Source organism: Patagioenas fasciata, chromosome 6, assembly GCF_037038585.1.
Source record: "Patagioenas fasciata isolate bPatFas1 chromosome 6, bPatFas1.hap1, whole genome shotgun sequence".
NCBI classification, from domain to species: Eukaryota; Metazoa; Chordata; class Aves; order Columbiformes; family Columbidae; genus Patagioenas; species Patagioenas fasciata.
The window spans coordinates 19,774,376-19,801,884 of record NC_092525.1 but is presented as its reverse complement, the minus strand read 5'-3'; the positions used below and the strand labels follow the sequence as shown (position 1 = coordinate 19,801,884).

At 41.5% G+C, this 27,509-nt stretch overlaps 2 protein-coding genes across 27 annotated transcripts in view; one reads left to right on the top strand and one right to left on the bottom strand.

The window, feature by feature from the left end:
• The window catches only part of FGGY (FGGY carbohydrate kinase domain containing), a 309,381-nt gene extending 286,716 nt beyond the window's left edge, over positions 1-22,665 (top strand). For all 22 annotated transcript variants that reach the window (XM_071810167.1, XM_071810160.1, XM_071810159.1 and 19 more), the window contains 2 exons: positions 21,497-21,558; positions 22,409-22,665. In XM_071810167.1, the coding sequence (XP_071666268.1) occupies positions 21,497-21,558; positions 22,409-22,490 (144 nt within the window). In that variant the 3' untranslated portion in view covers positions 22,491-22,665. The remainder of the gene's footprint in view (positions 1-21,496; positions 21,559-22,408) is intronic.
• LOC136103807 (E3 ubiquitin-protein ligase RNF170-like) overlaps positions 21,231-27,509 on the bottom strand; it is a 28,482-nt gene continuing 22,203 nt past the window's right edge. For 2 of the 5 annotated variants that reach the window (XM_071810179.1, XM_071810178.1), the window contains 3 exons: positions 27,376-27,449; positions 26,784-26,894; positions 23,878-25,816 (listed from right to left, as the gene is read on the bottom strand). In XM_071810179.1, the coding sequence (XP_071666280.1) occupies positions 25,511-25,816; positions 26,784-26,894; positions 27,376-27,449 (491 nt within the window). In that variant the 3' untranslated portion in view covers positions 23,878-25,510. Of the gene's footprint in view, positions 22,162-23,870; positions 25,817-26,783; positions 26,895-27,375; positions 27,450-27,509 lie in introns of those variants that run through there. The other 3 variants (XM_071810177.1, XM_071810176.1, XM_065842240.2) reach the window with 3 other exon arrangements.

Genomic DNA, 27,509 nt, shown 5'->3' with positions numbered 1-27,509 from the left:
CAGGAATTTGAAGTCACGATTCTGCAGGTAAAATGATTCACTTACAGCTCTGTGCGAAAGGAATTCAAAAGAGTTTTGTTTGTGCACTGCTTGATTATGCTTAATTTAATGGACATCACCTCTCGGTTGTATAAGGAAGTTGTTGGGTGGTATAGCATAGGGGATGAAATCAAATAATAAAACCTGCAGATAACTCAAGGTTTATAAAGATCCACCAGGAAGAGCATGTGATATGCAGTATGTTGACCTCTTAACAACGAAAATGTTACTGTCATGAATGTGAAGAAGTTCTTTAGTACTACGGTTAGTCCACAAACTCAGTAATGGACCAACTGGCAATTGTGAATTGACAACATTTCATAAAAAAAGCCCATAAATGTACTGGGACATACTCAAAAGTTTCTGCTGACAGAACTGGAGGGGATGAGGCCACTTCCATTTCTGGATTCGGCAGTCTCTGGTGTAATTTTGTTCCACTTAGTTCAATGGACATGCCTCAGTCCATGATCTGACCCTCTGTTCCTCTTCCAAAGCATTACCTGTCAGGTCCTGGATTGAAATTAATAGAAGTGTCTTGTTGATTTCCATATTTTCAAAAGCAAGAACTGAGTGAAAGATCAGGGAGTGGATAGTTTTTTCCTTAGAAATGGTAATAACTTGGGAAATCAAAAGAGGAAATAAAATTACTTCTCCCTGTTGAGTTAGGGAATGTTGCCTTCCCTCATCTCATTAAAAATTTAGAGCACTCTTGTTTTTGAGCAGGGTGAATTAGTAATTAAGTGCTATAATCAACTTATGTAAACATAATATTGAAGGAGAGCACCTAATTAATCATGTTGTTGGCTTGCCTTACCTAATTAATGCACCTTTTAGTAAAGGCCTTCCTGCTGTGTTGGGGTGTTTTTTTTCTCCTGTTCCCTTAATCAGAGGATTTTGGAAAGGCAGAGGAAGGAGATGGTTGTTCTTAGGCACCATGCTGTACACAAGGTGTGTGTGAAGGTGCTGTGATCTTGTCTTCCTTTTCTTCAAAAGCTCCACATTTGTACATGTAGAGTTTAAGCCCAGGGTTTAGTAGAGCCCATCCTTGGGCAAGGGTAGGTGACAGCTCTTGCTTTTGTATTGGTTGAGTATGACCTCTTCATCTAAGTGGTTTAAAAAAAAAAAAAAAAATCCTTCCTGGATTTTATATGATCAGTTTCAATTGACAGGACATAGGTTCCATTAAAAATTAGCTTTGAATTTCAGTGCATAACTTATATATCTACTGTTAAAGACAGTGTTCTAATGGCAAAAGAGTTCAGTCTTCCCAGTCCATTCATTTGTTGTTCTTTCACTTATGACTGGCAGCAAAGATTTTGAGGAATGTGACAGTTCATGATATGGACGCTACTGCTTGCTGAGAACCAAACTGTTTTCCACGTAAACATCTGAGATGTTTGATGACTGTGGAGTGTATTTGCAGCTAACCGGGCCTGGACTCAAAGCAGTGACTCAACAGTAGCAGAACTCTATCTCTTTACCTCTTCCCTTGGTGTTTTGACACTGAAATACATCTTTGCCTAATTGAAAGAGGTTTGGTTTTTTTTTTTTCCTTGAATAATAAAGTTAGATTCAATATGGCATGCATAAAACCACCAAGATACTGGCAATGTCTCTGGCTTTTGTATAGGGTCAGCTGCCTTCTTACCAGAAACCTTTAGAGAAATATAGATGAGAGAGGAAAATTAAAAGGCAGTGATTTGATGGCCTCTGTCCAGTTCCTTGTGGCCTAGTGTTTATGGTACAAAGAGTGCCTTTTTAGTTAGCATATTTTGGCCTTACTGTCAGAAGTCTTTGCAGTAAGGGTAGAAAGCAGATGAATCACAACTACTCTTTTGCCCTAAGGATGATCCTTCTGTATTAAAGCTGAGAAATACAAATGCTTGTCTGTTTGTGCCAAGCACAAAATGAGCTTTCAATCAGTTTCGAGAGTGTGACTCCCCCCCCCCCCCCACTTTTCAAGCCACAATACATATGTAGAAGCATTTCTACTTTCTTTCAGGATTTCTGTATGGTTGGAAATGCTTTCTTGGTGGGAGTTAAATCACACATACAAGCACCACCACTTAGAGAGCCAAACAGCTGAGATGTGGCTGTAGTTGATAGCACGATGTTTTCACAAAAGTGCTAAGAAAAGTACCCTCTGTCTTGTTGCTGTTTACTGACATGTGATACTGGTTGACATCTGTTGCCCTTCTCATTTGAGGACTGTTTGCTTTACTAACTTTAACATTTCCACATTGCTATGCTGTTGAAGTGCAGATACACAAATCTCCTTGGAGTCCCCAAGGTCCTTTTATGAGAAGCAGAGCTGCCATCATTTGATATCATCCTGCTGGCTGCCTTTTATATTGGAGTTGGGAGGAATTATTCAGTTGCTGCTGAATGTTCTTGGTGGAGTGCAATGTCTAATGCTATATGTTGTCATACGTTTGATGTATTATCAGATCAGTACATGCTGTACAGTAGTGTTTGGTTCTTTGTCACGCTGGGTGATTTGTATCTGTTTTATATCACTTGAAATTATTACAGGTAAAAACTTGTCTAAGAAATGTCAAAGTTTGTTGTAGCAGGTCATATTGCTACTGAAATGACAGATGAGAGTCCATAATCATAATGCAAAATTCTCAGTTAATGTAAATCAGTATTGCTCCGGGATTTCAGAGGAGTGACACCAGTTTACTCTCGCACCCTGATCTAATCAAGCACTTAGGTACATCATCTGACTTTCAAGTAGGCAAGAAGCTCAGCTGAAGATAAGCAGGACTGCCCCTGTGCTGAAGTGCTTTACTGGATCAGAGCCCAAACAGGAATCTGACACACAGTTCATGGGTAGATGACACATCTTGAAATTATAAAGGCTGTTACAGCTCTTGCAATTGGTTCATATTATTACCCATTCAGAAACAAGCTGTGGATGCTATAGGTAATAGGATACAAAGGGGGTGTCTTTTGTGAAGTGCTGTCCTTTTGTGGAGACTCCATTTTAAATGTCATCCAGTACGAACATTCAGATTTGGAATTTCTCAGTAACTCCTTAATGACAAGGAAAGGGGGCTGCAGTAAGTCAGTGTAATATATTGACTATAACAGAGCTACCCATTTACATTAGCTGAGTATTTGTCACAAAAGTACTAAAGTTGGAGGCAACAATCTCAGAAATCCAGTACTTAAAGGTGTAGTCATGTTACTTTTCTAAAAGTAGTTGGTTTCATGAAATAGCACACTAATGAAATTAAGCATGGCCTTTTATTTGGGTGTCAGTGGAAGGAGATGAGCACTGTGTGTTAGAATATCACTGTGAATTACCTGTTCATTAATTCTATCTGAGAGTGGTGATATTTTGTTACTTACTTTTTACATGTATAAGGATAGACTGGAAAGGTCATAAAGACCTCTCAGATACTTGAATGACCAAAAATATCTATTTAATCCTCTGTTTTTATGCTGAAGGTGTAGCCGGCTTTGTGCATTGGCACAGCTCTGTTGCCTTCACCTCCGTTCTGTATCTTGTGTGCTCATACCTGTTTACTGTGTTAGAAGCAACTGTATGTATACAAATACAGTCTCTTCTGTCTGTAGGCTCAACACATATATATATGATTATGCCTTTTAGCTTTTAATAAACTCACGTCAGCTGATGCTGGCAAAGAATAAGATTTAGTGTATTGTTAATCTGCAGAAGTTGAGACTCTTACTAAACCAATGGTATTCTTCTCATCTGTCAGTCAGCACAAGACCTGGCAAGCAAGAGAAAATACACAGCCTAGAATAGTTCAGGTTCTGCTGCTGCATATTTTGTAACAAACAATGAAATAGCCATGGTGGAGCTTGCTTGAGGAGATGTACAGTTACTTGATTTTTTTCTTCAAGCAGACTAAGATCAAGTTGTAGATGTAGTTTAACAATATCCCAACCTTAGAGTTTTTCTAGCTTGCTGGCCCTGTCTGTTCTTGAGAAAAGCCATAAATATGAGGGAACTGTTAATATGTCTTTATAGTAGATAGATACTTTCTTTAAAATATACTGTGATCTATCTCCTTTCTATTTTAAGGATAGATTTTACCCACATACTTGGAGACATAGCTGAAGTCATTTGGACCTTGGACTCCCCTTCTGTCCAGGCCATTTAAGCAGGGAAAAGTGTGACAGCAATATTTTGTAGGAAGGATGAGCACAAAGGAGGACACCATGGATCCTTTGTAACCGTCAGCAGTCAGTAAGGTCCTTTTCAGAGCATGTCTTGCTTAAATGATGTTTGGGATGTCAAAAAGTTAAAATCTTTCTGCCCTCACCTCTTCAATAGCTGAGCAGAACAACCTTCGAGTCATGCACTGGAGAATTGGAAACTCAATCTGGCTACATGGTGAGATTAATTTTCCATCTGGGATTTGCACTCTTGCTATGTCAGCACAGGGGATCAGACTGTTCTGCGGCAAAGCGCGAGCATGTAGAGCCACAGCACTAGCTGTCTGAAATGCTTCGGGTTTTTTCACAATACCTTTTTTGAAGGACATTATGATCACTTGGCCACGGGATTTGATGCCACTAGTTTGTATCGCTAGAACATAATTCTGCCACCCTATATTTGAAGAAGTTTTATAACTTGCATGTACTATGTTGTCCTTTTTCCTAAAGATGTCTAGAGAGGTTTGTTTCTAAAAAATTTGCCTTATCTGTATAGTTTAACAAGACTTTGTTTACTCTTACCAATACATTTCATTTTATTGTGGTTAACACGAAAGACATTTCTTTATTCCCCTTCATAGAATCGTGGATCTGAAATGGTAAGGGAGAGATCTCATGACCTTTATTAGTTTTATTAGCAATAAAAGGCAGTTGCTTTATAAGCATACTGGCTTTCCTCATCCTCAGAGTTGGAATCCAATTCTCATTCTCCATTCTTTGTTTAGCTAAGTCATAGGTTTTTGTTTCTTAGATATAGACATATAACAACTATTCCCAGCCCTTATTTGCTTTCTTGTTTTGAAGCAACTTTTCACATCCACTGTGCTTCATGAAATTGCTTCATGGCTCTCTTTTGTTTTTATTGGGACAGGTGTCCATGTAATGATCAGCAAGACCATAATTGTCACTCTTGAGGGAAATACAAGCAGAAGGGCTAACCAAGTGGGCGTGGAAAAGCATAAATTGCAAATTTTTGAACAAATATTCCTCCAGATGAGGGTTGATGAACACTAGAAGAACACAAACAAGGAGAACGGCTGTGGCCTTATCTTTCTGTGCCTTAGAAGCATGTATAAGCATCAAAAGTGAGGTGGATTCTCATCTACAGGGGATGTACTCAATGTGTAGTACTCCTACAGGTTGCATTCCCCGGAGCATTACTAACCTTCAGTGCATAAATGCGTTTTGACCCATGTAAAGCCTGTTTGTGTGAGCACCTGCTATAAGTTGCTGTTTTCTGCACAGCTTTCCGAGAGTCCTTAGGTCGAATAGGTAGAAATTTTAGGGAGGACTGTGGATGTGTGTAGCTCTGTTGGAAGCACATTGTTTTGTCAGGGAAGAGTAAAGTGATGTGGTAATGCCCACCTGGCTCAGCAGAGTGAGGAATGGTTAGATCTCACCATGTCACTTCTTTTGGAGCTCGGGAAGCGCAGTGGACCCTCCAAGGTAAAACAGTCTGGAAAATAAACCAATTTCTAAACAATGTTTTCTCCTCTGAAGAATCTCTCCGCAAGAGTATGTGTGGAGGGCTCTACCACAAAGCCCAGCTGCTCCCTCCCAAAATTTTGGGGAGAAGGATGATAATCTGTCACATTTGGGAAGTCCCTTCATTGCCCAGCCCTGTAGCTCAGAACTGAGTTAAACACCTTCAGCAAAATACTGCTGAGTCTAGCAGCCTTGTGTCAGACTCATTTTGCTTTCAAAATGTCTGGCAAGATTTGATTTTTGCCTCATTTTCCCAGGCTAGTGTCTTTCTATGTCATGTCCTGAAATTACAGAGTTCTGTTAAGTAGTTTAGCTATTGAATCCTGTATCTTTAGTGCTTGAGTGTCTTAGGCAGATAAATCGGGTATGTGTTCACCTCTCAGTTGGAAGCTGGCACTTAGCTTAGGTGAAAGAGAAATGACCCTGAAGATGCTAAGCTGTTTGAAGCCCTTCTGATAAATGGGATCTTTTTGTGATGAGCTATCCTCACTTTCTTTGGCTGGTTGGTATAAAAGCTTTGTAAATACAAGCACATTACTCATTATTTACTGGTCGTGGTTGTAAGGTTGTTTAATTTTGCAATAGTCCCATCTAAGGGGTGATTCTTGCATTGCATGAAAGGGAGACTAAGTGAGCTTTTCATTTGCTTTGTATAACTTTGCCCCTGTGGAAACATTGGATAGCCAGCACATTTGCCGTAAGGCACAAAGTGCCAGACTTGTGGCTTTCTGGACATGGAAGTTCCAGTCATTCCAGAGAAGAACCAGAGGACTGGCATGGAAAGAGACTAAAAGAAACATGAGAAACAATATAGGTGTGGGGGAGAATGGGGCTCTTCTTTTTTGGCACTAAATCCCGAATATCCCCACCATCTCCCTCTCACCTGCTCCCACTCCGATATTGTTTATTCTTTCACCCTGTGTTCTTGTCGCCTTCTTGTTCGTGCCTCTCTATTGTTTATGTTTTTCCACTTCTTTTTTCATCTGTGGATTCTTTTTCTTCTGTGTCATCTTATTCTTCCTCTTTTGTTCTCTCTGTCCGTTTCCCTGCTCTTTCCATATCACAGTCTCTTATCTGTGTCCTCATGTAATCAAAAGCAAAGAGGAAGGGATGGCTTGTGGCTCATTCAGCTCTGCTGCCTCAGTTCTGCTCTCAAGCTCTGTAGTAAAGCCTTGTGGTATATCCACTGTTTTACGGGTACAGCAGATCCACATGGCACTGACTGGGCTGGGCCAGTGTTCTTGGAGTGGAAAAGCAAAGATTTATGATGGCATTGATCACAGTGCTAAAATAAACTGCCCTCCCTTTGCCAGAGGAATACAAGTTTGTAAATGCCAGTGTTTTATACACAAAATGAAGGCCACTGTCTAAGGAAGCCAGCTGCCTAGGTTAGCTGTTCAAGATCTGAAAATGGCAAGTCTTCAAAAGCAAAAAGACAGATAAAGTCATTTATATTAAAGCAAACCCTGTCACGAGTCATTTGACTTTTTCTCTTACAAACATCATTTATGTCTCAGGCCTTCTAAGGCCCAAACAACATCTGATACTCCTTAGGCTGAGCCGGATTTAATAGGGGTAGGTTCCTGTTTCCACTTACAGTGTACCACTTAGAACTCTATTTGAGTCGTGTTTACAGGCTATAACTGTTACTTATTTGTCATTTTTATGGTAATAGAAAATATTGTTTGTCTGTGATTTAGTCAAAGCCAGGCTGTTGAATAGTTCCATGTCCACAGCAGCAGCAGAGAAAAAGTGACCCGAGAGGGGCTTTGACTCTTTACCTCAATGCATTTTTCTCACATGGCTTCAGTCGTGCAGGTCATGCGGGTCAGTGGGCACGAGTGGGGATGCGGGTCCCTCGCCGTCTGTCCCAACCACTACTGCAGCAGAGTGTTGCTCCATATTTCTCACACACTTTGCAGATGAGCTGCATGCGATTTTTCTTCCCTTTTGCTTTAAAAGAGGCAACACTGCAGTGTGCACTGTCTGAAAAGACACAGCTTTGCCTTTTTTTGCCCTTTCTCCTTTTTTTGGTCCTCTCATTTTTCTTCATCCCCTCCCTTCTGCTCCCAGAGTTTTGTTTAAATGTTTTTACCAGGTGCTTCAGGTACAAAAATAGTTAATTGCAGCTAGAAAATATGAAAGGTGCATGAATTCTCAAGTCTCATTAACAAGGCCTATACAGACTTCAAAGGGGAAGGTGAACCATAGCCAAAGGTCAGAAAAGCTTCGTCCCACTCTAAACCTTGCAGGGCAAGTGTTCAAACACCCCCATCCTGAACAAGTATAAATAACCCCCAGGGCTCAATGCCTCAAGTGACTGCACCTTAATTAGGCAGCAGGGCTCTTCTTCCCCCTAGTGGCTGATTACACAGGAACTGTTTTGTGCAAGTATTTCATTGGGCTGCCTTTTTAACTTTCCAACCTAATTTTCCTTCCATCCACTTTTTTTTTTTTCTATGTTTTCTTAACTTTCTCAACTTCTCCTAATGGCATCTGCCATTATTTGGCTTGTGACTTCAGAAAGCAGGAAAATATGCTATGGATCAATAATACCTTGTATCTGCAACACAGCAGTAGGATTTAAGATTGGAGAGGTTTTTGCAAATATTCCACTCATGCAAACTAGCTAGATGTTTCCTGCAATGTGCACAGTAGGGCTTAAGGAACAAGGGCTTTTCTTTATTTATCAGCATCCCTGTTCATGTTGTGACTCCTGGAGTATGAACAGATATGAATATCCAGAAATGTTAGACACCTCAAATCAGCTGGCTTGTTTAATGTCCTTGAGATAAGAACTGAATTGCCTGGCTTTACAGATCAAACAAATATCATATGAAATGCAGTGTAGTACTTATTAGTGACAGAGGGGAAAAAAACCCTTTATTTTCCTGTGTAGTACTTATTAGCAGCCTGGTAAAGGGAGATTGGGTAAAACTCATCAGCTGTGCTAGTTCAAATCAAACATAAGCCACTGTAGTGTCAAGTTCTTCTGAGGTTCCCATGGTATAAATAAAAAGCAGAATTTTGCAATAAGATGATAATGTATGTTATCTAACTTGAGCATCAGAGTACATGGTTTTTATTCCCAGTTTTGCCACTGGCTCTGTGACTTTGGGCAAGTTGTTTAGCTTTGTTCTTCTTCCAGCTGATTTGTGAAGCAGATCTAGTGGTGTTTAAGTAGCTTACAGACTGGTTTTATAGTTATATTAAAGGTGATAGAAAGAAAAGTGCAAAGGAAATGTACTATGACACTAATGGTGTTACTCTGGTAGATTAAAATAAGTAAGAAAAGAAAGGTCAGTTGCACATTAATGGGAACATCCTTTGACTTCTGAATGGGAAAACAAAATCTTACTTTAGAATTGCGGCCAGTTTGTTATGTGTTGTAGTTTTCACTGCTGTGTATATAAAATGAAAGTTGGCCTATATAGTATGACATGACTACAACTCGCAAGTTTGTATCAATTTCTAATATTTTAAGCATTCATGACTTTTCAAGATTATGTTATACATTTAGAACAAATGCACTTAATATGCAGAATTCCTGTTTTTTAGAAAATATTTGAGGGGGGATGGGAGACGACATCCTTTAAAGCACAGATTCACTTAGTTTGTATTATCAATTCTTTAGGAACAACAAAGGCATTTTCATTCACAGACTTGTAGCTTTACACATACAATGCTCTATCTAACACGTAACTGAGAGACTGGGGGGTTCTTTTTGCTCAAGTATGGAACCTTTTCCAAACTATAGTTGAATGCATTTGCTGGAGACTTCTGAAAATCAGTTGTTATTCTTTTTTGACTGCAATGGGATCATGATTAACAGAAACAACAGATGCATCGTGCATTGCTGAGAATTTTTTGATTTGCATCTGAAACTGGTTTGTTTGGTCAGTAACTTAATGACTGCAATGCAAAACTTTCATCAGGGTAAGACCTCCTTGTTACAACTGTATCCTTTTTCTTCCATGTCTGGGTTGTATTTTTTTTTAATTAAGTTACTGAGCTGTAGAATGGCCTGCATTCCTTCTATTCCTGTAAAAATGAAATGACTGACAGCTTTTCAGTGGCACATGGTCATTTATTAGAAGAGGAAGGGGCAAGATCGTATCCTACCAAATTTTTCACGCATTATATATAAGAAAATATTGTTGAGCATGAGATAACTGTCTTGTCAAGCAGTCTGTTACTGATCTAGTCTGATTTTACGTAGATCTGTACAAATTAAGCTAAGACCAAAAATCTAGCAAGAGTAGAATAATGTGCGAGTTTAGAAAAGTTGTATAGTACAATTAAGATTTTCCTCAGATAAAAGTAATTTAATTTCTCTCCTCTCATTCTGTACTTGTCACAGCCAAAGACATACCTTTGAACAATAATAGCTTTTTTTAAAAATTTGCTGTATTAAGCAATTCTAAAAGTACAAAATTGCTGCTAATGGGAAAGCAAAACGAATCTGAGATTTTGAGCTAGTGCAGCATTTGTGCAAGTAATTAGCCTGTACAAAAGGAGCATTCATCTTGAAATGACAGATAAGCGCTAAGGACAGGACTGAAAACTGTAAATATGTTAGCACTTTAAGCGAGAGCACAGCTCCAGCACTTGTTAGACTCATCAGCTGCTGTAAACAATATGGATCTTTGAAATGATCTCTGCTGAGATCTCTGCACTTTAGATAATGATATAGTTGTTCATTTTTACTTCTTCTGTTTTGTTTTTTCTGTCAGAAAGTACTTTCCGCAAAGAATAGGCTTGTGCTGCTGCCAGCACACACTTCTCTTTCTCCATGAGCAGCCCCAGCGAGGGCTGTGGAGTCACTGTGGGGAGCAGAGAACAAGCCTGCGGAGCTGGGCTCTGCCTCTCCCGATTGATGCACAAGCGAGGAACAGTATGTACAGCCGCAGCACAACTTTCCTCTCGTGGCTGTGCCTCTACCCAGGGCCAGGAAAGGCTCTTTGAGGTCATCCAAGCTCGGTTCACAGTTAGGACACTTCAAGTACAGTTATAAAAGGCACGCTGTTCAGGTGGTGGTGGTAGCAGTTTCTCTAGTGTAGCTTTGCAAAGGGTTAACAGTGACTGAGCTGTAACAATGGAGGGTTTCATGTTGTGCAGACTGCATACAATAGAAATTAATTTGAAACCAATAAATGCACTTTGCAAAGGACACTATAGAAAGCTTGCATACCACAATAACTTGCAAACACTCACTGACCTCTGTGAGGTTCTGACTGGTGACCTACAAGTTAAAAGCTCCATGAGCCATTTGAATCTCGGCTATTCATCTCTTCTCTCAGCTTGCTGTCTTTAAATGAAGGGCCAGATCCTCAGCAGCAGGAATTGGCTCAATTCTTAGGATTGGCTGAATCGTGAAGCACCAAGTATTTTTTCTTCAGTTGTGTACCACATTGGCTGATTTCCCTCCTAAGTGTTTGACATTAATCTAGTAGTTTTATTGATTCCCGTGGAATATATGAGAAACAGAGATGCAGAAGGCTTGCATGACTTGTCCAGGATTAAAATTCAGGAGCTGAGGTATCCAGCTGCCTTCCTTAGAGTCACAGAAATTGTGCTGGGAAGAGCTTTCCCCCATAAACGCTTTAGGAGCAGTGGGTTAGAAAGTTCTCAGGAAAAGGGAGTGAAGGGGCAAGGCTTGCTTGGAAATGGGAGCCTCAAGATGCAGCTCACTGGGGGCTTTGTAAAAAATGGGAAATGGGCCGGGACAGCGAAGTAGAAGCAGGAATGGTGACTGACTCGGTGGTACAAGGCGAGAATGTCCCTCTGGAGGGATTCAGTGCTGTTCACCCTTCCTGCAGATAAAAAAGGCAGCTTATGGACAAGCTCACAAACCCTCCCACCTACCCAAAATTTGGGAGTGAGGAAGTGGAGTCTGTCTAGTGTGCTCTTCTCTGCAAGCTCTCAGCTTTAAAGATAACCCCTGGAGCAGGACGGTGCTATATTAGATCTGGGGCTGTGAGCCAGCCAAACTCTGCTGCCACTTGATGACTCACTCACTAACTGCAGTTTTAAATCTAACTGGTGTTTTCAGACACAACCAGCTATTATTTTGGGCACAGTCAATTATAAAATGTGCTCTTTTTCTATTTACCAAATGAATACAAATGCTTTCTTAGAAGATCTCCTAAAGAAAAAGATGCCTCAGATACCTTTAAAAATTCCTGCTGGCAATGCTGGGTGGCAGGTTTAGATTTTGCTCATTAAAGGAGGTTGTGTAATATTACTGTAATCAAAGGCTCTTTCATGGTTCTGGGGCAAGAGGGGCTTAATAACCCTTGATTTTGGTTTTATATAGAAAAATGTCAGGTCTGACAGGTAGCTTACAGTGGTGATGAGTGTGACTTTTGACATTTAACAAGAATAGTTTCTTCCTAATGAATTTGTGTAAGTTGGTGCCTATAGGTTTTTCTATGCAATAAATGTAATTGCAGTACATGGATTGTACATATAAAGAGGTTTCTACTTACAGAGATGTTTTAATGCTAAAGAGAACTGTATTTACAGTTTCCTGGTGGTTTCTGAGAGATAGAAGCCAAACTTTTTAGGAGCAAGGGGAGCAGAACAAGTACTCTCATGTGATTAGAGTTTCTTTGTATAAATCTCTCTGGATTCTGTGTCCACGGGAATCCCACAGTTGAGATTGAGGTTCTTCTTGCTGCTGTTAGAGCACATATGGCAACAAACTGGCTGTCCCATGGGTCACACCAGGCTTCCCAGGTTTTTAAGGAATCAAGAGCTTTCTAAAAGTTTGTAGCAATATGTATCCAGTTTTTAAAGTGCTTTTTAGGAACAGGACTCAAAGGACAGTTTTAATGGCAGAAAAGCAAGTAGGAGCAGTAGTTTCTCACCCCTGCTCATTTTCAGAGCTGGAGAAGAGAGGGTGTCCCTGTCTTTAACAAAACAGGACAATATCATCAGCAGGTCAGTTCTCAAGTTTAGTCATTTGTAACCTCTAATTTGGGAAAGAAAAATAACGTTCTGGAACAGTGTGCTAGAAAGGTTGCTAAGTGTTCATAGCCATCATGGCACTGGAGCATGGCAAAGAATGCGTTTGAATGATGAGAGGAAAAGCAAAGTCTCCTCAGCCAATGCTGGAAATACGGAAAGAATAATTAGATGGAGAAGAGTGAAATGATGCAAATAGTTTCATTTTCTTGATGGAGTAACCTTAAAGCAAAGTGTCGGCAGAAATTGTTTTTATGACAAAATCCCAGCTAGATACCCCTAGAATGCTAAAACCCACCAACTGGCAAAATGAACGGAGAGACGCGTGCAGATTAATTAGATTGAAAAAATGTTTTGACAGCATAAGCGAACATATGGAAAGAATTGAGAGAACCTGATCGAGTTCCCCATGTGTAAATGATGCCTTAGCTGTAGCTCATAAAGCAAATACAGATGCAAAAAAAGAGGAAAAAAAGCCCTCTTTCCTATCCCCTCCCCCCAGTAAACCCCAATCCATTGCCAGATGGCAAATAAAAGTTTGAACTCAATGACTAAATGCAAGGAAAGCTGTATGTTCAGCATGAATGTGAAAAGAAATCAGCTGAATAAATCTGAATTTTGCACCTTGAAGGAAGTGGTGCAGTTAAACTAAATATTGTGTCAAGTACACAGCAGAGCGTCAGGATATCCTGTGCGGATGCTTGTTCTTCAGCTGCATTTATGCTCCCCTGTCCAAATAACTCCTCCTGCTTTCTGTCCAGCTCATTTCTTTTGTTGTACAAGTTAGTGTGGAAACACATACCTGCCTTACCTGCCCTGCCTGCCCTGAAGCTTTTATCACCTCAAGCGGAGGGTAAAAGGGCATATACTGCAAGCAGAAGGCCAAAAAGAAGCCAGAGAAGCAAATAACTCGTTCCAGGTTGTGCAGCAGAGCAGCACTCCCAGACTTAGCTCACTCCATCACTAGCAGCGATGAATGTGGAGAGGTCTGATTTAGCTCTCGGCTGCAGGACAGTGCCCTACATCAGGATCTGCTGTAGGAATCTGCTCTCTTGACTCCCAGGTGAGCTTATTTTCTGTGAAACAGAGCTGCCTGTCAACATAATGTTTCCAAGCCTAAAAAGTGAGTTAAATCAATATATATTCGTGTGGTTTATACGGACAAACCTTCTTAGTCTATTGTGACAGTGATGCTGTGTGATTTAACGAATTTATTCCAGCTCGAGGGGGTGAGAGACCAGTGAGGAGGCAGAGTGTGCCCCAGGTTGTAGAAACCAGCCTGGTGGGCAGGCTGGACAGACCTCTGTGCTGCTGTGGTTGCACCTTATCCCTATCTGTGTGAGCTGAATTTAAAGCTATCTTGGATTGTCATACACAGATGTTGTGAAGTGGACATACGCTTCATGAACAATCTGTCCAAGCCCATGTCAGGGTAAGTGTGGCTGAACTGTGCCCCAGCTCTGGTGCAGACTGCTCAGGTGGTGCCCGCAAACTGTTCATTCATGGCACCCAGTGCCAGCAATCGGTGAAACTGAAACAGGAGCTAAACACTTGGGCTCTTTCCATTGCCTGGGTAAGCTGAAACCCCTGCTAAGCTGTCAAGTTTGCATCCAAGCAGCTTTGGGCATGAAGAGGTGCCAGCAATGGAGCCCTCACAAAGCAAACTGCTTAATTATTTGATAGTCAAAGGCAACTCAGGGGAGTGTGGAGTCAAATCAACAACAAACCAACCTATATTTAGTAGCAGTGTGGCTGGAGCTTAGACCCAAACATAGTTTCCAGCTGATAGATGATGTGGCAGTCATAGCTGACCCTCATCCCATGCTAAATTTGGTCTGCAAAATAAGTAATTAATACCATCGCTAGCATGACAAGCCACCATTTACAACAGCTGCATTGCCACTGCCGCTGCTCTTGTGGCTTTGTCTGTGGGCTGGCCAGCTTGGCTGAAGCACAAGCTCTGGGTGACCCTGAGCTATGGTGGCCACAGTCTGACAGTCCGTGTAGCCACTGATGCAGAGTAAAAGTAGGTTGACATGGTACCTTGGCCTCATCTACGCTTGTCTCTACTGTTATGTGATCTCTTTTCCATTTGTTCGTCTCTGATACTGAGGAGTGAACACCGTGCTCCTGTGGTACAAGGCAGGTTGAGTGATATGTTGATGAGGCAAGATGGGCTGCAGTAGGACTGAGAGCTCCCTGTACCATCCACAGAACAAACTTAGGGACAAACCTGGAGTTTACAAACTCTGTAGACAGGCCAGACCAAACCTGGGGAAAGCAATGGGCACAGCCTATTTCAAAGAGAGGTAACTGAAAATTAAAGGAGTAAATTATATGTCCCAAATACCTCAGGGAATCTGTTGCAAATGTTGTGGATCCTGATTCAGTGCTTGAACCAGGAAACTACCTTGTCTCAGTATTGAGAATCCATCCAGTTGGCCTCTGGCAGCTGAAGTTGAATGGTTTAGGGGTAGAATAATGTTGGGCTTCTTCTAAGCTACCTGTCTGATTTCCCTTCACCACAGTAACAGTCTTTAATAAACAAACATGTAAAATATTCCACTTAGATGTGCCAGGACTGATATCTAATGCATGGATAGTGAGATTTGCAAGGCCAGTGACTTTTCCTCAAAGACAGACTTGAACTTAAGTCCTGAGCTGGTGTCCTGCTCACTGGACCCCTGTCCTTCTGTCCTCTTCTCCCTCCTTCTCTGTGGTCTCACAGACAGGCAGAAACACTCACTCTCTTTGAGGTTTGATATGAACACAGAAATCGATGTTGGAACAGAGCAAAAGGAAAATACAAGCTTGTGTGAAATTTTCCACCTTTTCACTAAATGAATGAAAGCCAAATTTTCACACTTTGGTCTTAGGTGTGAAATTTTTGCTCAGCTCTAATATTTATCCATAATGTGTTTTGAAACTTGGCTCGCTCCATTAAGAATACCACAGAGAATTGAGTTACAGATTTTGGGCTTTGTGCATGCTGCCAAGATCTGCCCCTATAACTCAAATAAATTTAAGGGGAGAAAAAAAAACACTAGAAAAATATTGTATATGGTCCATCACATGCTTTCTTTATGCAGTCATATACCACTAAAAAGTAATGTTCTGCTAGGGCTCCATTACATAAATACATCCATGTAACTCCTGTAAGCATAGATAAGATGAATTTTGCAACTCCAGGCTATCGAGTAAGCAATCCCTAAATAATAACCTATAAGAGAACAGCAGCCTTGCTTGCAATTCTTAGAAATTTTAGAAGTATTTCTCCAACAGCAGCATGTCAAGAAATCTATTTATTCCCCTCACATCCGAATATATCTGCGACTGGACTTCTTAAATGATGTTAGTTAGCATCTGTTAGTCTCAGGTTATGTGTGTGGAATAGCGATGAGTGAGAGAGAGCTTCTTCACTGTTGAAGAACAGTAGAAATTATTGCATATAACATTATTTACTTTGTTATGAGAACCTAGAAGTGTAAAGGAAGTCAGCCTGTTAGTTTGAAGATACTTACACCTGCTGAATTCTGCAAATCAGAACAAATCTGGTGGGGAAGGATGTTCCTGCGTGTCAATTTGTTGTGAATAGGGTAACTTTTAAATTATTTTCCTGTGATGCTGGATCTGGGACAGCAGAGCTGTACAAAAACACTGGTCAAGTCTGGCCTGAGTGGGAGTCTGTGTGATGTTTTCAGGGTAACAAAGTCAAAATTTGTGTTTCAAAGCCCTGTATGGTTCAGAAACTGAGACTGAATTTCTCTGCATACACTCATGTCATTCTCAGGAATATGAGAAGCACATTTGCTGGTATGGATTTCTCATGACATTTGGCTGTAAGCGTGGCAGCATCTGATCACTCGGGGCTTGTATTACCACAATAAAAATGAATGTTATTTCCTACCTTTGCATAAGTACCAAGATGAGGTGAGTTAACAGCTTCATCTTGGGAAGAACAGTAAGCCATGCATCTCATTCCAGCTTGTTCTGAGATTCCTGAATTAGTTACATTATAACTTAGAGCTCCAAACTGGTTTACAACAGGGTTATTTTTCATCATTCCCATCACTCATAGGCCATTCATGGTGCAACAGAACCATGGCTGTCACTGGACAAGCCATAAAGCAGCAGCATTCTCAGAGAAAACTTACTTAATTTGCATTTGAGTGCCCCTCTTTGTTTTCATGTTGTCTGAGGATCCTCCCTGCCAGTGGCTGGCACAGCGTTGCTGTAGCTGGACCATGGTATGGCCACAGGATTTGGGGAGCCTTGCCGTCTGCTTTTGTGTGTGCAGCCCAAATGCTTTCAGCCACTGAAACTGGACAGTAAAACTTTAGGTGATATGTGGTTGTTTTCACTGTTCATGCTGGGTAGAAGTCCAAAGATGTCTTGGAATTCTTGATATAAATGGGGAGAACACAGCTGGGAAATTGTGTTTTGCCTTAATGCCTCATCCATTTAACTTTAGATACAATTTTAAAGTACCTAAATAAAGCAAAATAATGAATTCTTAAGGGGACTGATCCTCCCAGCTCATTAATTTCAATGGGATTTAGTTAATTGACTTCCTTACCTGAGGCTGATGTCCCTATATCTGATTTCTCATTTGATGTATACTTTAAGAGCCTGCATTCCATTAATTTTCAGTAACATTCAGTCACATAAGTCCTTGAGTGACTACTGAAAATCAGACTCAGGGACTGTTCCCGAGTGGTCTGATCTTCCATGGCTCCCTCTGTGGTCCCGAGGGTGATAAGCAGGATCCTGCTGGGATGCCAGGAGCTGGGGTTTCCCTGGCTTTCCCAGGGTTTTCCCAGTTTTTTTCAGGATTCCTGGGAGATCTGCTGCCTGTTGGGGCCCCCCGATATCTTAAATTTATCCACTGCCCTGGATGATGCTGAAGAGCAGCATTCAGCCACCAGTACCAAATGAACTGGAACAACGACTGACCTTCCCAGCTGGGTCACCCTTCCAGCAAATGGCAGCTCGTTCTGAAATACTAGTGGGCCCTCGAGAATTTGGTTCCCTGAGCTTGTGATCCTTCTGTCCCGGGCAGGGTAACCCTGTTTGACCAACTCTCTCCATGGTCAGCAGAGTGTTTACTGGCTTGTATCTGTCTCAGCTTTGACACTCTAACAAAAGGTTAGAAATTATGAATGCATCCCTTTATTTCTGCTCCACAGTGCCTCTCTTTTTTTTCTGTGTAAACCCTTCACTTGCCTCTTGCCCAGCCTTTAGAAATGATGATCATATGTGAACTTTCAGGGTTTATTTATAGTATAGCCTTTATGGATAGAGAGAAAAGAAATGATTAAAAAGCAATTTTACAAAATATTTTGTTTTAAGAGAGAATTCATTGTGTTTAAATCACTGTATTCATTGTATGTCTAGACTGGCAAACAAAGAAGATAGAGCGTCATTCAAGTTAAGATTGTGAAATTCTTGGTGACTGGAATTATGGATTTGGATGTCAACCCTCAAACAAACTATTTCTGAACAGCAGTATTATCACTTTACTATATTTAAGGCTTTGTTGCAGACAGAACAGTGCACAAGGTTGATCTGGTTCAGTAATGCGATTCTAATGTTCCTTTGTTTCTGATTTCATTATAAATTTGTATTTTCAATGTTCTGTTCCCTTTTGTCCCCAGAAAATTGTTGAAAAGACTCTCCTCTGGGAGTAAAGTTTTTGTTCAAACTAACAATGACCAAACTGACTTTAAAAAACAAAAAAACACACGACCAAAATGCAAATTAAGAAAGGGAAATAATTTAGGATATTTTGAGCAACACAGAATGAGTGAGTTGTTGAAGATTGCTGGCAACAACGTTATTCCACATGACCGCAGTAATTGCTGTGAGACCTTAATGCAGTGGATTCTCAAAGAGCAGTGTATTTCCAGTAAATTTAAAAATATAAAAGTATTTACCTGATAAACTGGAAAGTTTGCTTGGGCATCTTCCTCCTTAGCTAAATGTGTATAGATGGGTGAACCAGCAGAAGATAAGCAGCAGCTAAGCCCTGTTCCCTAGTTTAGGTCAGGATTTGAGGGACCAGTTTTCTTTAGGGACCTGTCCTGCTGTTGGCCCCATCGTAGATTCATTTAGGTTGGAAAAGACCCTTCAGATCATCAAGTCCAACCATCAACTCAGAGCAGCAGCTCACTGGCTGCCCACAGAGGATGGGGTCTCTGTGCTGGGGGTTTCAGGTCTGGGAACACTTCACAGGGACCTCAGGAGGTTTTCATCAGCCCTGTGGAGACTTGGCTGGTGGAGTCGGCGTTGGTGTCTCTTCTCTCTTGAACCAGCGTGGAGAGACCTGGAGTTAGATGAGTAACAGCATAAAAATAAAGCCTGAAGATATGTTTATCTGAAAAGGCTGGCTTATTTCCCAAAGAAGCAGTGATGCATTTTTCAGCACTGGAAGTTGTAAGAGGCCCCAGAGCAAAGCAGAACATGACTGTGTAGAGTCTTTGTGGCGGAAGCAGAATGTGTCCTGGGAACGTCACTGTCTGTGGCTGTTCTCTTAACACTGCCCAGAACGGGGCAGCAGCAGACAGGCCCTGTGTGTGTGCACAGAGGGGGTGAGTAGCAAAGTTGGGCCCTCCCTTTCATTTATGTGACACCTGAGAAAAAAGTGGATTTGTTTTAGTTTGGGTTTATTTTTGTGTGCTATCTCCAGGGCAACTCAAAAAGAGATTTAAAGCAGGGAGCAGAAAGCAAGGTGACTCTTCCCATTAGTAAGCGTGCTTTGAGGACTTGGCCTTTGCCTTATGTTTTCTGTAAAACAAAACTATCTGTAAAAGCAGTATTATTGTAATAGAGGGAATTTTCTTTTACTTTGAGGTTTTATTTTCTGTGTGCTCATTCGTTTTTTTTGGGTAGCCTCTAAATACAGCTGGCCATGTAAGGGAGTAGTACAAGATAGGCTGTTGTAAACAGGAGCAATGCTTGAGCTGGTATCACCTGTTAAAGAACAGGGAATAAATGCCCATTTCTCTTACTGGGAAATACACCAACCTTTCCATGCCAGTATTTTGATCTGGCTGGTGTGCAGAGACTCTGTGCCAGCAGGCTCACGTGTCCCAGAGGAAAGAACACACTATCTCGCTGGAAGTGTTATTTCAAGGGTGTTTCTTGGGGAATCAAAGTCTGATCACCTTCTGCACATATGAAAGAGTATGGGTGAATGAGTGCACAGAACTACTCCCTGCTATTTCATCAGAAGCCCTAGCAGAGTAAAATCCTGACTGCACCATCACTTGCAGTGCTTTTTACTTCGGTAGAGCTACGTTTTTATCCGGTATTAACCCCCTGAAGTTGACAAATGTAGAAGGTAGGTGTTCCATGTTCTAGTAGTGTATTTGGACCAGCATTATGTTGGACATGTTGATGCTGAATGATGAAGCAAACATGTCCAGAACATGCCAGGTAATACTGCAGATTCAGCCTGGCAGGCAAAGCTGGGGCTGCCAGTGGCACTGGCACACGAGTGGCTTCCCGGGCACCTTGTGCCTGGCTGAGAAAACACTGCTGTGCACAGGAGGAGTATCTGCTAGCTTCAGGGGCAGCCCACTTACCTCCTGGCATTTAGGTCATGATCAGGTTTCTTAAACACAGGGAAAATGGGAAACTAGGTACAGTCTGCCATTCATCTTGCTTGTCCTCAGAGCCTCCCTGCCTGTCCTGGGCCAGTGAGACTGTGCTTACATTCCTCACATTGTAAAGTTCTAGTAGATCCTCAGCTGTAAAATGCTGGATTAGTAGGAAGCAATGATTTTACTGCAGCAGATATTACAGCCTCTTAAATCATCCAAGCCTTTTAAGAATTCAGCCATAGCAGATGACTAGATGGCTTCCAGCAGCAGCACAGGCTGAGTGTTCTCCAGGGGTCATCCCAATATTCTCACAGTGTTGTGCTTTAGGCACTAACATGAAAACAGATTTAGGGTCTTGCCTAGAAACTATGAACAGATCTAGTCAGACACCAATTCCTGCATCTTGATCTTTTATGTTTGACACTGTTCCATCTGAAAGCTGTTGCTTTAATGCTCCTCGTGAAATACCTTCCAGTGAAAACAGCCTATGCCTGCTGCCTCCACCCTTGCCTGAGAGCTTGACTCTCTGTTAACATTGGTGATTAGTGTCTTGTTCCAGCAGGATTGCTGAGGAGATTCCACAGAAAATCAGAATCTCACAGAGCTCAGGAAAGGAACCAAATTATTTGGTTCTCTCCCTTCCACATGAGACTGTCCCAGAGACTCCTTTTGCAGGGGATTCTGCGAGATCCCTTTGTCTGACTTGGCTTTGGCCAAAAGCAGCACAGGATCAAAGTCTATCTCTTGACACCTTTGTACCGGAATGGGAGGGCAGCTGTGGGCTCTGTAACAGGACTTTGCAGGTTACACTTTGCTTCTGGAGCGCACTCGAGTCCTCCCTTGCTGCAGGGAATTGATACTTTATGAATGTGATTAAGGCATCTCATGTAAAATATCATTTTATTTGAGAAACCTCCTCTCCAGGGATGCAGTGTTCAACATTTCCTTTGGTTAATGTAAATAGTAAAAGATAAGTTTGTTCTGCCTTGGACTCCGAGTAAGAAAGAGGAACAGACTTTGGTTTACTGAGGGGTCTGCTGTACTTTATTCTTATGACTACTATATAATGGGATTGAACATACTTTATGCCATCTGGCTTGTTCAGCCAAAACAAAATACATCAGTAATGTTCTGATTGGTTTTGAAACATCTTGTTCTTGTCAAAAAGTATTTTAAATCCAACCAGGCTTTTCCAATTTGTGTTTGTCTTTTACTAGGAGGCCATGGCGAAAATGGGGAAAATTGGGAGAGTCGTGCAGCCTAACCACGAGCATAAAAGGTAATCCCAACTTTGTGAGAATTTGCTGAAAATGTCTCTTTATAGCCTCGCTTGAATGCAGTAGTATTTATCACCCAGAGTTTTTAAGGGTTCTCTGGATATCCCACTCTTTCCCCTGGCTGAGCGTGGTCATGAGCTGTCAGTGATGTGAGCCCCGCAGCTTGTCAACTCAGCCCTTGCCAACCAACGCCACCGGCAGCGCCTGGGACGGGGTTAGCGGTTCGAACCTGCCAGGCGATGGAGGCGCCCTGAGCAGAGTTTCCAACCCGACCGCGGTTCCCGGCTCCCTCAGACCTTTTCATAATTCCGCGTGTGCTTTGTCTAGCGAGCCGCACAATCCCCACACGCCCGGCGGACGGGGGCGAGTTGGGGTCCGGGGATTGCGGGGCCGCTCCCGCCCGCGGCGGCTCCTTCGGCGGCAGCGACGCACGGGCACCCCCTGGCGGTGGCGGGCGGTCCTGGGGGTGCTGGGTCCGCCGCGAAAGGCGCTCCCGAAAGCGGGACGGGGTCAATGTCCGTGAGCTCTGGGGCTCTGCCAGAGGGTAGCAATGGGTAGAAGAGCAGCGAAGGCCCAGGGTTTACCCGCTCCCATCGCCGAGGATTCTGGAAGAAAAACTGTCTGAAAATCAAAGCTGGCTATAGGGTAAGCAAAAGGTATAATTATAACTTGAAAATCACTTATTTGGGTGGAAGCTCTGCTCTGGCAGCATACAGCACTCTGATCCTGCTAAAAATTGTAATTAGGAAAGAGTAAAAGCTTCTGTGATGCTAAGTGAAGGAAGTAAATGTGTATTATGGGGATTTAAATCTTAAAATCTCAGGTTTTGTTGAAATTAACTTTCTCATGCAGATTTTATGACAAGAAATATGAAGTATTTTTGAAACTTGTGGAACATCAGAAGGAGTATCGCTCCATCATGAACAGTGTCTGATCTAGAGTCACGTAATCAGGGAACAGCAAGGATAAAGAATTTCCAGATCCTTATGATGAGGGTAATCTTTTCTTACTGTAGTATCCTTGGTAAAAATATAATTTTATCATTTAAGGTGTATATTTTAATGAGACATAATTTAATGAGAAATAAAATGCACCCACTTCACTGTGAAGCGCTGGTTATTTTTTGTCAATAATCCCTGCACCCCAGTGAATAGTCATTTGCTACAGTCAGAGAAGACAAGACAAGCAGCCGCAGGTACCCCAGTGCCGGTATTTACAGACTGGCCACAAGTGGGAACAGCACAAGGAACATCACTGACTCGGATTGAAGCGCTGCCCTTTTGTCATGCTTTTCACAGGTAACTACACCTGGTATTGCACGTGGTCCTTTAGATTTTAATATCTGCTACAGCTAAGACCTAAAACATAATTTCCATTGGATTTTTTTTTTTTTTTTTTTTTTACACTCTGATTACAGTACTTCTTTGGTGGTTGATACTTGAGAATCACTTTTACAGCTGTGCAGTCTTTTTTATTTTCTGTTTTCTTCTGTTTCCTGCTCTCTTTTTCTCTGCTTCCATTCTTCCAGCACAGTTGTTTGGCTATCAGTAATTTGTGCCATTTTGTCTTTTGCAAGTAACTCACCCTCAGTGCACATTAATCACTGCGGATGTGAAACGGCCCACTGTTGACACTGAAAGACTAAGCTGAGCAGACACAGTTGCTGAAAATATGTTCATAATGCAGGTGCATTCCTTCCATCCTGCCAGCTGCCTTGCGGGGAGTCAGCCCTGAAACAGCCCAGCTCTCCCTGCCCGTTCTCATCATGTTGCTGCAGCCAGACCCAGCTCAGAGCGTGTCTGTCTGCACAGCTCGCCAGCTGCAGACCTGAACTCTGCGACCACAGGTACGGAGGATGCAGAGGGGAAGAGAGGTTTTTCTTCCTTAGACTTGCATTTGTCAGCACTCAGAAACCTTCCTGGCTGTCTGCTGGCCAAATTCAGGCAACAAAAGGCTTTTATTTGTTCCTAGGTGATTTTTGAAGGCTGTACTGGGCAGTTAGTCCTACAAGTTTCTTGCCAGGTTCACAAGCACAGGTCACGGCATAACTGGGCTGTGGAATTAAAGAGTTTGGACGCTCTGGTTGTATACAGCAAAAATGTTTCACCTCTGACAGTACAAATTGTTTTGATTTTGCAAGATCCAAACACTGGCAGTGCCTTCACTGAGGTTCTCTCAGAAATTCTTTCTCTGCCGTTTGTCTGTTATTTCTTCGTCAAAGATACTGTTCTGATTAAAAAGCAAAACCAGGGACCCCAACTAATTAAGAAGCAAGGGGTAACAGAAGAGTGTACTCAGATCAAACACAGCTCTGTTATCAGTCACAAAACGAGAACCCTTTTTTCTCCGAACTGCAAATTGCCACCCTCTCGGTGAGCCTGTATTATGCAAGAAAAACAACCCACAGTCCCTTTCCATGCAGTCAGTATTTACAGAAATGGACTCCATCTTTATACACTTAGCGTGATAGAAATACCGTTCTTTAGTATTGGCATAGGCTGTAATTCCCAGTTAAGTGCAAACAGAAGTTACACAATAACAAAACTACACTTAGAGAACTTGGAAAATAATAGTTTCTGGGTTTTTTCATGTTAGTAGTCAGCACTCAAAAACATCTGGTAATTTTTTTTAAGAAACAATGCACTTCCTGCCTTGTCGTTCATGGAAAAGCAATTGTTGCCATTTCCAAAGTACCCATTGTTAAGAGAAAGAGCTTTACAAGTTCAGGGACATAATTAAAGACAATGAAAGTTGATGGGAATAAAATGAAAAAACATCATAACAAAAAGAGTACAACAAGCAAAACAACAACTGCAACATTATGGTATATCATAGCTTACAATTCAAGGGCACAATAAAATATGTCAACTGAAAATACAAAGAAGGAAAAAACTGTTGGAGACCAGTGTATTGTGAACAATAAATATTCTTAAATTTTAGTATATCTATTTTAGTATACAATTCATATGTAAAAATGAAGTCCACTGACTCCAAATACATAGCAAATGTCCAGATTGTACAGGGACAGATTGTCTGGCACTGCAGCAGCATTTTAACTCTTTGCAGCTCAACACAGACATTCACACACACCCCAACTTAAGCAAACTTCCTGTAAACTTCCTGCTATTTTTCTCAGCATCATAAGTTTGGCCTTGATCTCTCTGGCTGAACTGGTACCAAGTCTTACAAGGAAATCACAAGGAGTGTATGATGTCTAGAAAGGAAACAGTCATGCTGACTTTGTTAAAGCTTAGATGCACAGAGTTCAAGGAAGCTGTGTACCTTGCCTGGGCTTACACAAAATAGTTACATAAAGTTTTGTTCGCATTTCTTGCATGATTGTTAATGCTTTTCTCCTCTTGTAATATTTTTATTCTAAGCCAGTGTTACTACCAGTTCCCTGTTATCCTTTTAAAATCAGGACTGCACTCATTGCAGATCTGTAAAAAATCTGTATTCCAGTGGATAAAGAATCAGCTGGGATAACACAAAGCATGGATACAAGATTTTGTAGTGATACTATCTAACATTCCTTGCATTATACAAGACTTGGCAAATTCTACTGTTTGTTAAGTTCTCAAATTAAAATGTTATTCAAATTGAGCCAAGATGTAAAATGTTAAAGCTCAGGAGTTCTACAACTCTTCAGCTGCAAGTTGATTGGCATTGCGATTTTAGGCTCTGCTCATAGCTTCAGGCGTTTTCAATTCAGGCACTTTGTGTGAAGATGAGTTACAAAAAAGTGCAGCAAGAAAGAGTCTAGTGAGTGTACAGTGTAAAACCAGCCTTCTGAGCACTTGCACATTGAATCACTTGGCCATGCCAAGCAGTGCTGTGTTCTGCTTCAGCCTTTGTCAGCAGCAGAATGACAAATCCATCATAGGCTCCCCCAAATCAAAGAGAAGCCTGTCATCACCTGATGAAGTTTTACTGAGAAATCCAAGTTTGAGTCAGTCAGGACTCTGACAGCGTGCTCTGAGCTGCAGACCTTGCAATATTTGCCCCATTAGATGCAATTTGCTGACAAATATTTATCATGCAAATTAAAAGAAGGGAAACAACTGCCATGTCATCAGCTGTTCCAAGTGTCCTACAGAGAGGCTCAGGCTTTGTGTCAAATGAAGAAGACAAGCATATGATTGTTCCGAAGGAGCAAACAGCAACTCTTAGGAAAAAAATCCATACAAGACCGCCCCAGGTGAAGATTCCTCGCAAGGCAAGAGTCAGGAATAACAGCATGTCGTAAAGGTAATCTGCAAACTAAATATTCAGATAAGTTATGCTGTTTTGTTTTCTGATGCCCTGCAGTTCTTTCAGCTGAATGTGACTCCTAAGTGCTTTCAGATTCACATTTCTCGAATGCAGAGACTTTCTGTGCTGTCCAAATCCACCTACACTATTAAGTAACTTTGCAGTATCTAGAGAATATTCCAAAAGGAATCCCCACTCCTCCAGCACTTCAAAAAGAAAATATTATGCTAGACATTTAATCCTTTTGAAAACTGGGCCTTAATGGCTGCACTGAGTATATGCCTATCTTTAAAACCTGACATCAAGTGTAGGCCACGAGGGCTTGAAAATGAGGCCTGAAGTCTCACCTTGGTGTGGACAGGAACCGTAGGACTGTGTGATTATTCTTCATTAATGCTAGTTTGTTTGGTTGGAAAATTATATTCCTCTCCACAGTGCTTAATTTAGTCCGTAGATTGAATCAGACTCCACAGTGTTTTCAGGCTCCTACCAGGATGTGACAGGAGAGTAGGATTTGCTTTGGTGATATTCTACACCCTGTCAGGAATGGGCCTCACTTGTGCCTTCAGCCCTCATCTCTCAGTCGTTTCCACTGCCTGTCACATCTCTGTGGGAATCCAGCTGGGATTCCAGCTTTAAGAAAGTGCAGAGCCAGCATAGACTGTTTGAATTTGCCAATATCTGGGGAAAAAGACCAGCTCCATTCTAAGCTGGAATCTGATTTGAAATTTTAGAGGCAAGTTAAAATCCTGCAGTTCTAATCCGCGTTCAATTTTTAAAGTTCTCGCCTGAACCTTTACTAGAGGTTGCTAGACCCAGAAGTGGGTGGTCACACTTCCACCATGGTATTGCCCATAAATGCATAAAAAGGTAATTCACATAATGATAGAAACTGCTTTTCATTGCTAGATCTCTTTCAGTCCTCTCTGTATTATGCACTACTAACTGGGTAAATGTAGATCTATTAACTACTTACATGTCGAGGTTGCCCTGAGAAACGCTTGTTGTAATCTCTGATGTCGTGTACAATTTGTTTACTTGGCTTATCTTGTTGCTTCTCACAAGAGATGTTATCCAGAAGAACCACCTTCATAAGAAAAGATTGGTATTAGCACGGTGTATTTTAACCTCCTTTCTAAAGGTTCATGTTCTGTAGGACATCTCTTCATAGTCCCTCTCTTGCAACTGGACCTTTGTCCAGCTTCAGCAGTTCCACAATAGCAAGAATATTTTCCTTTTATGACCTCCATCCATCCTTCCAGTAAAAAAGGCAGCCTCAGACTGGTGTCAGGTGAGATTAGGAATTTCCATATTGCTTTTTATGGAATGTTCTCCCAGAGATTAAATAAACTATACAAAAGTAAAATGCTGGAGGCCTGTTCAATTATTTTGCAGAGTTGCCTGACATGACATGTGAAATGACAAATGAGAATGGCTGCAGTGTCATTCAAATCTAAATAGGTTTGTAATGCAACAGAAAATCAGAGGATAAATAAAGTTGAGCCTAAGAGTTGACACTTGTAATTCTGTATGTAGATGCAGATGTGAACAAGAGAAGTAAGTCTTACCTTTTGTCTGCAGAGAGGGCAGGTTACGGCTGCTAAGCAGGGACTGTGTTTCCAGTATGTGATCAGACAGGGACCTACAAAAAAAAAAAAAAAAAAAAAAAGAAGATATGTGCAATTATATTTCAAACATATTT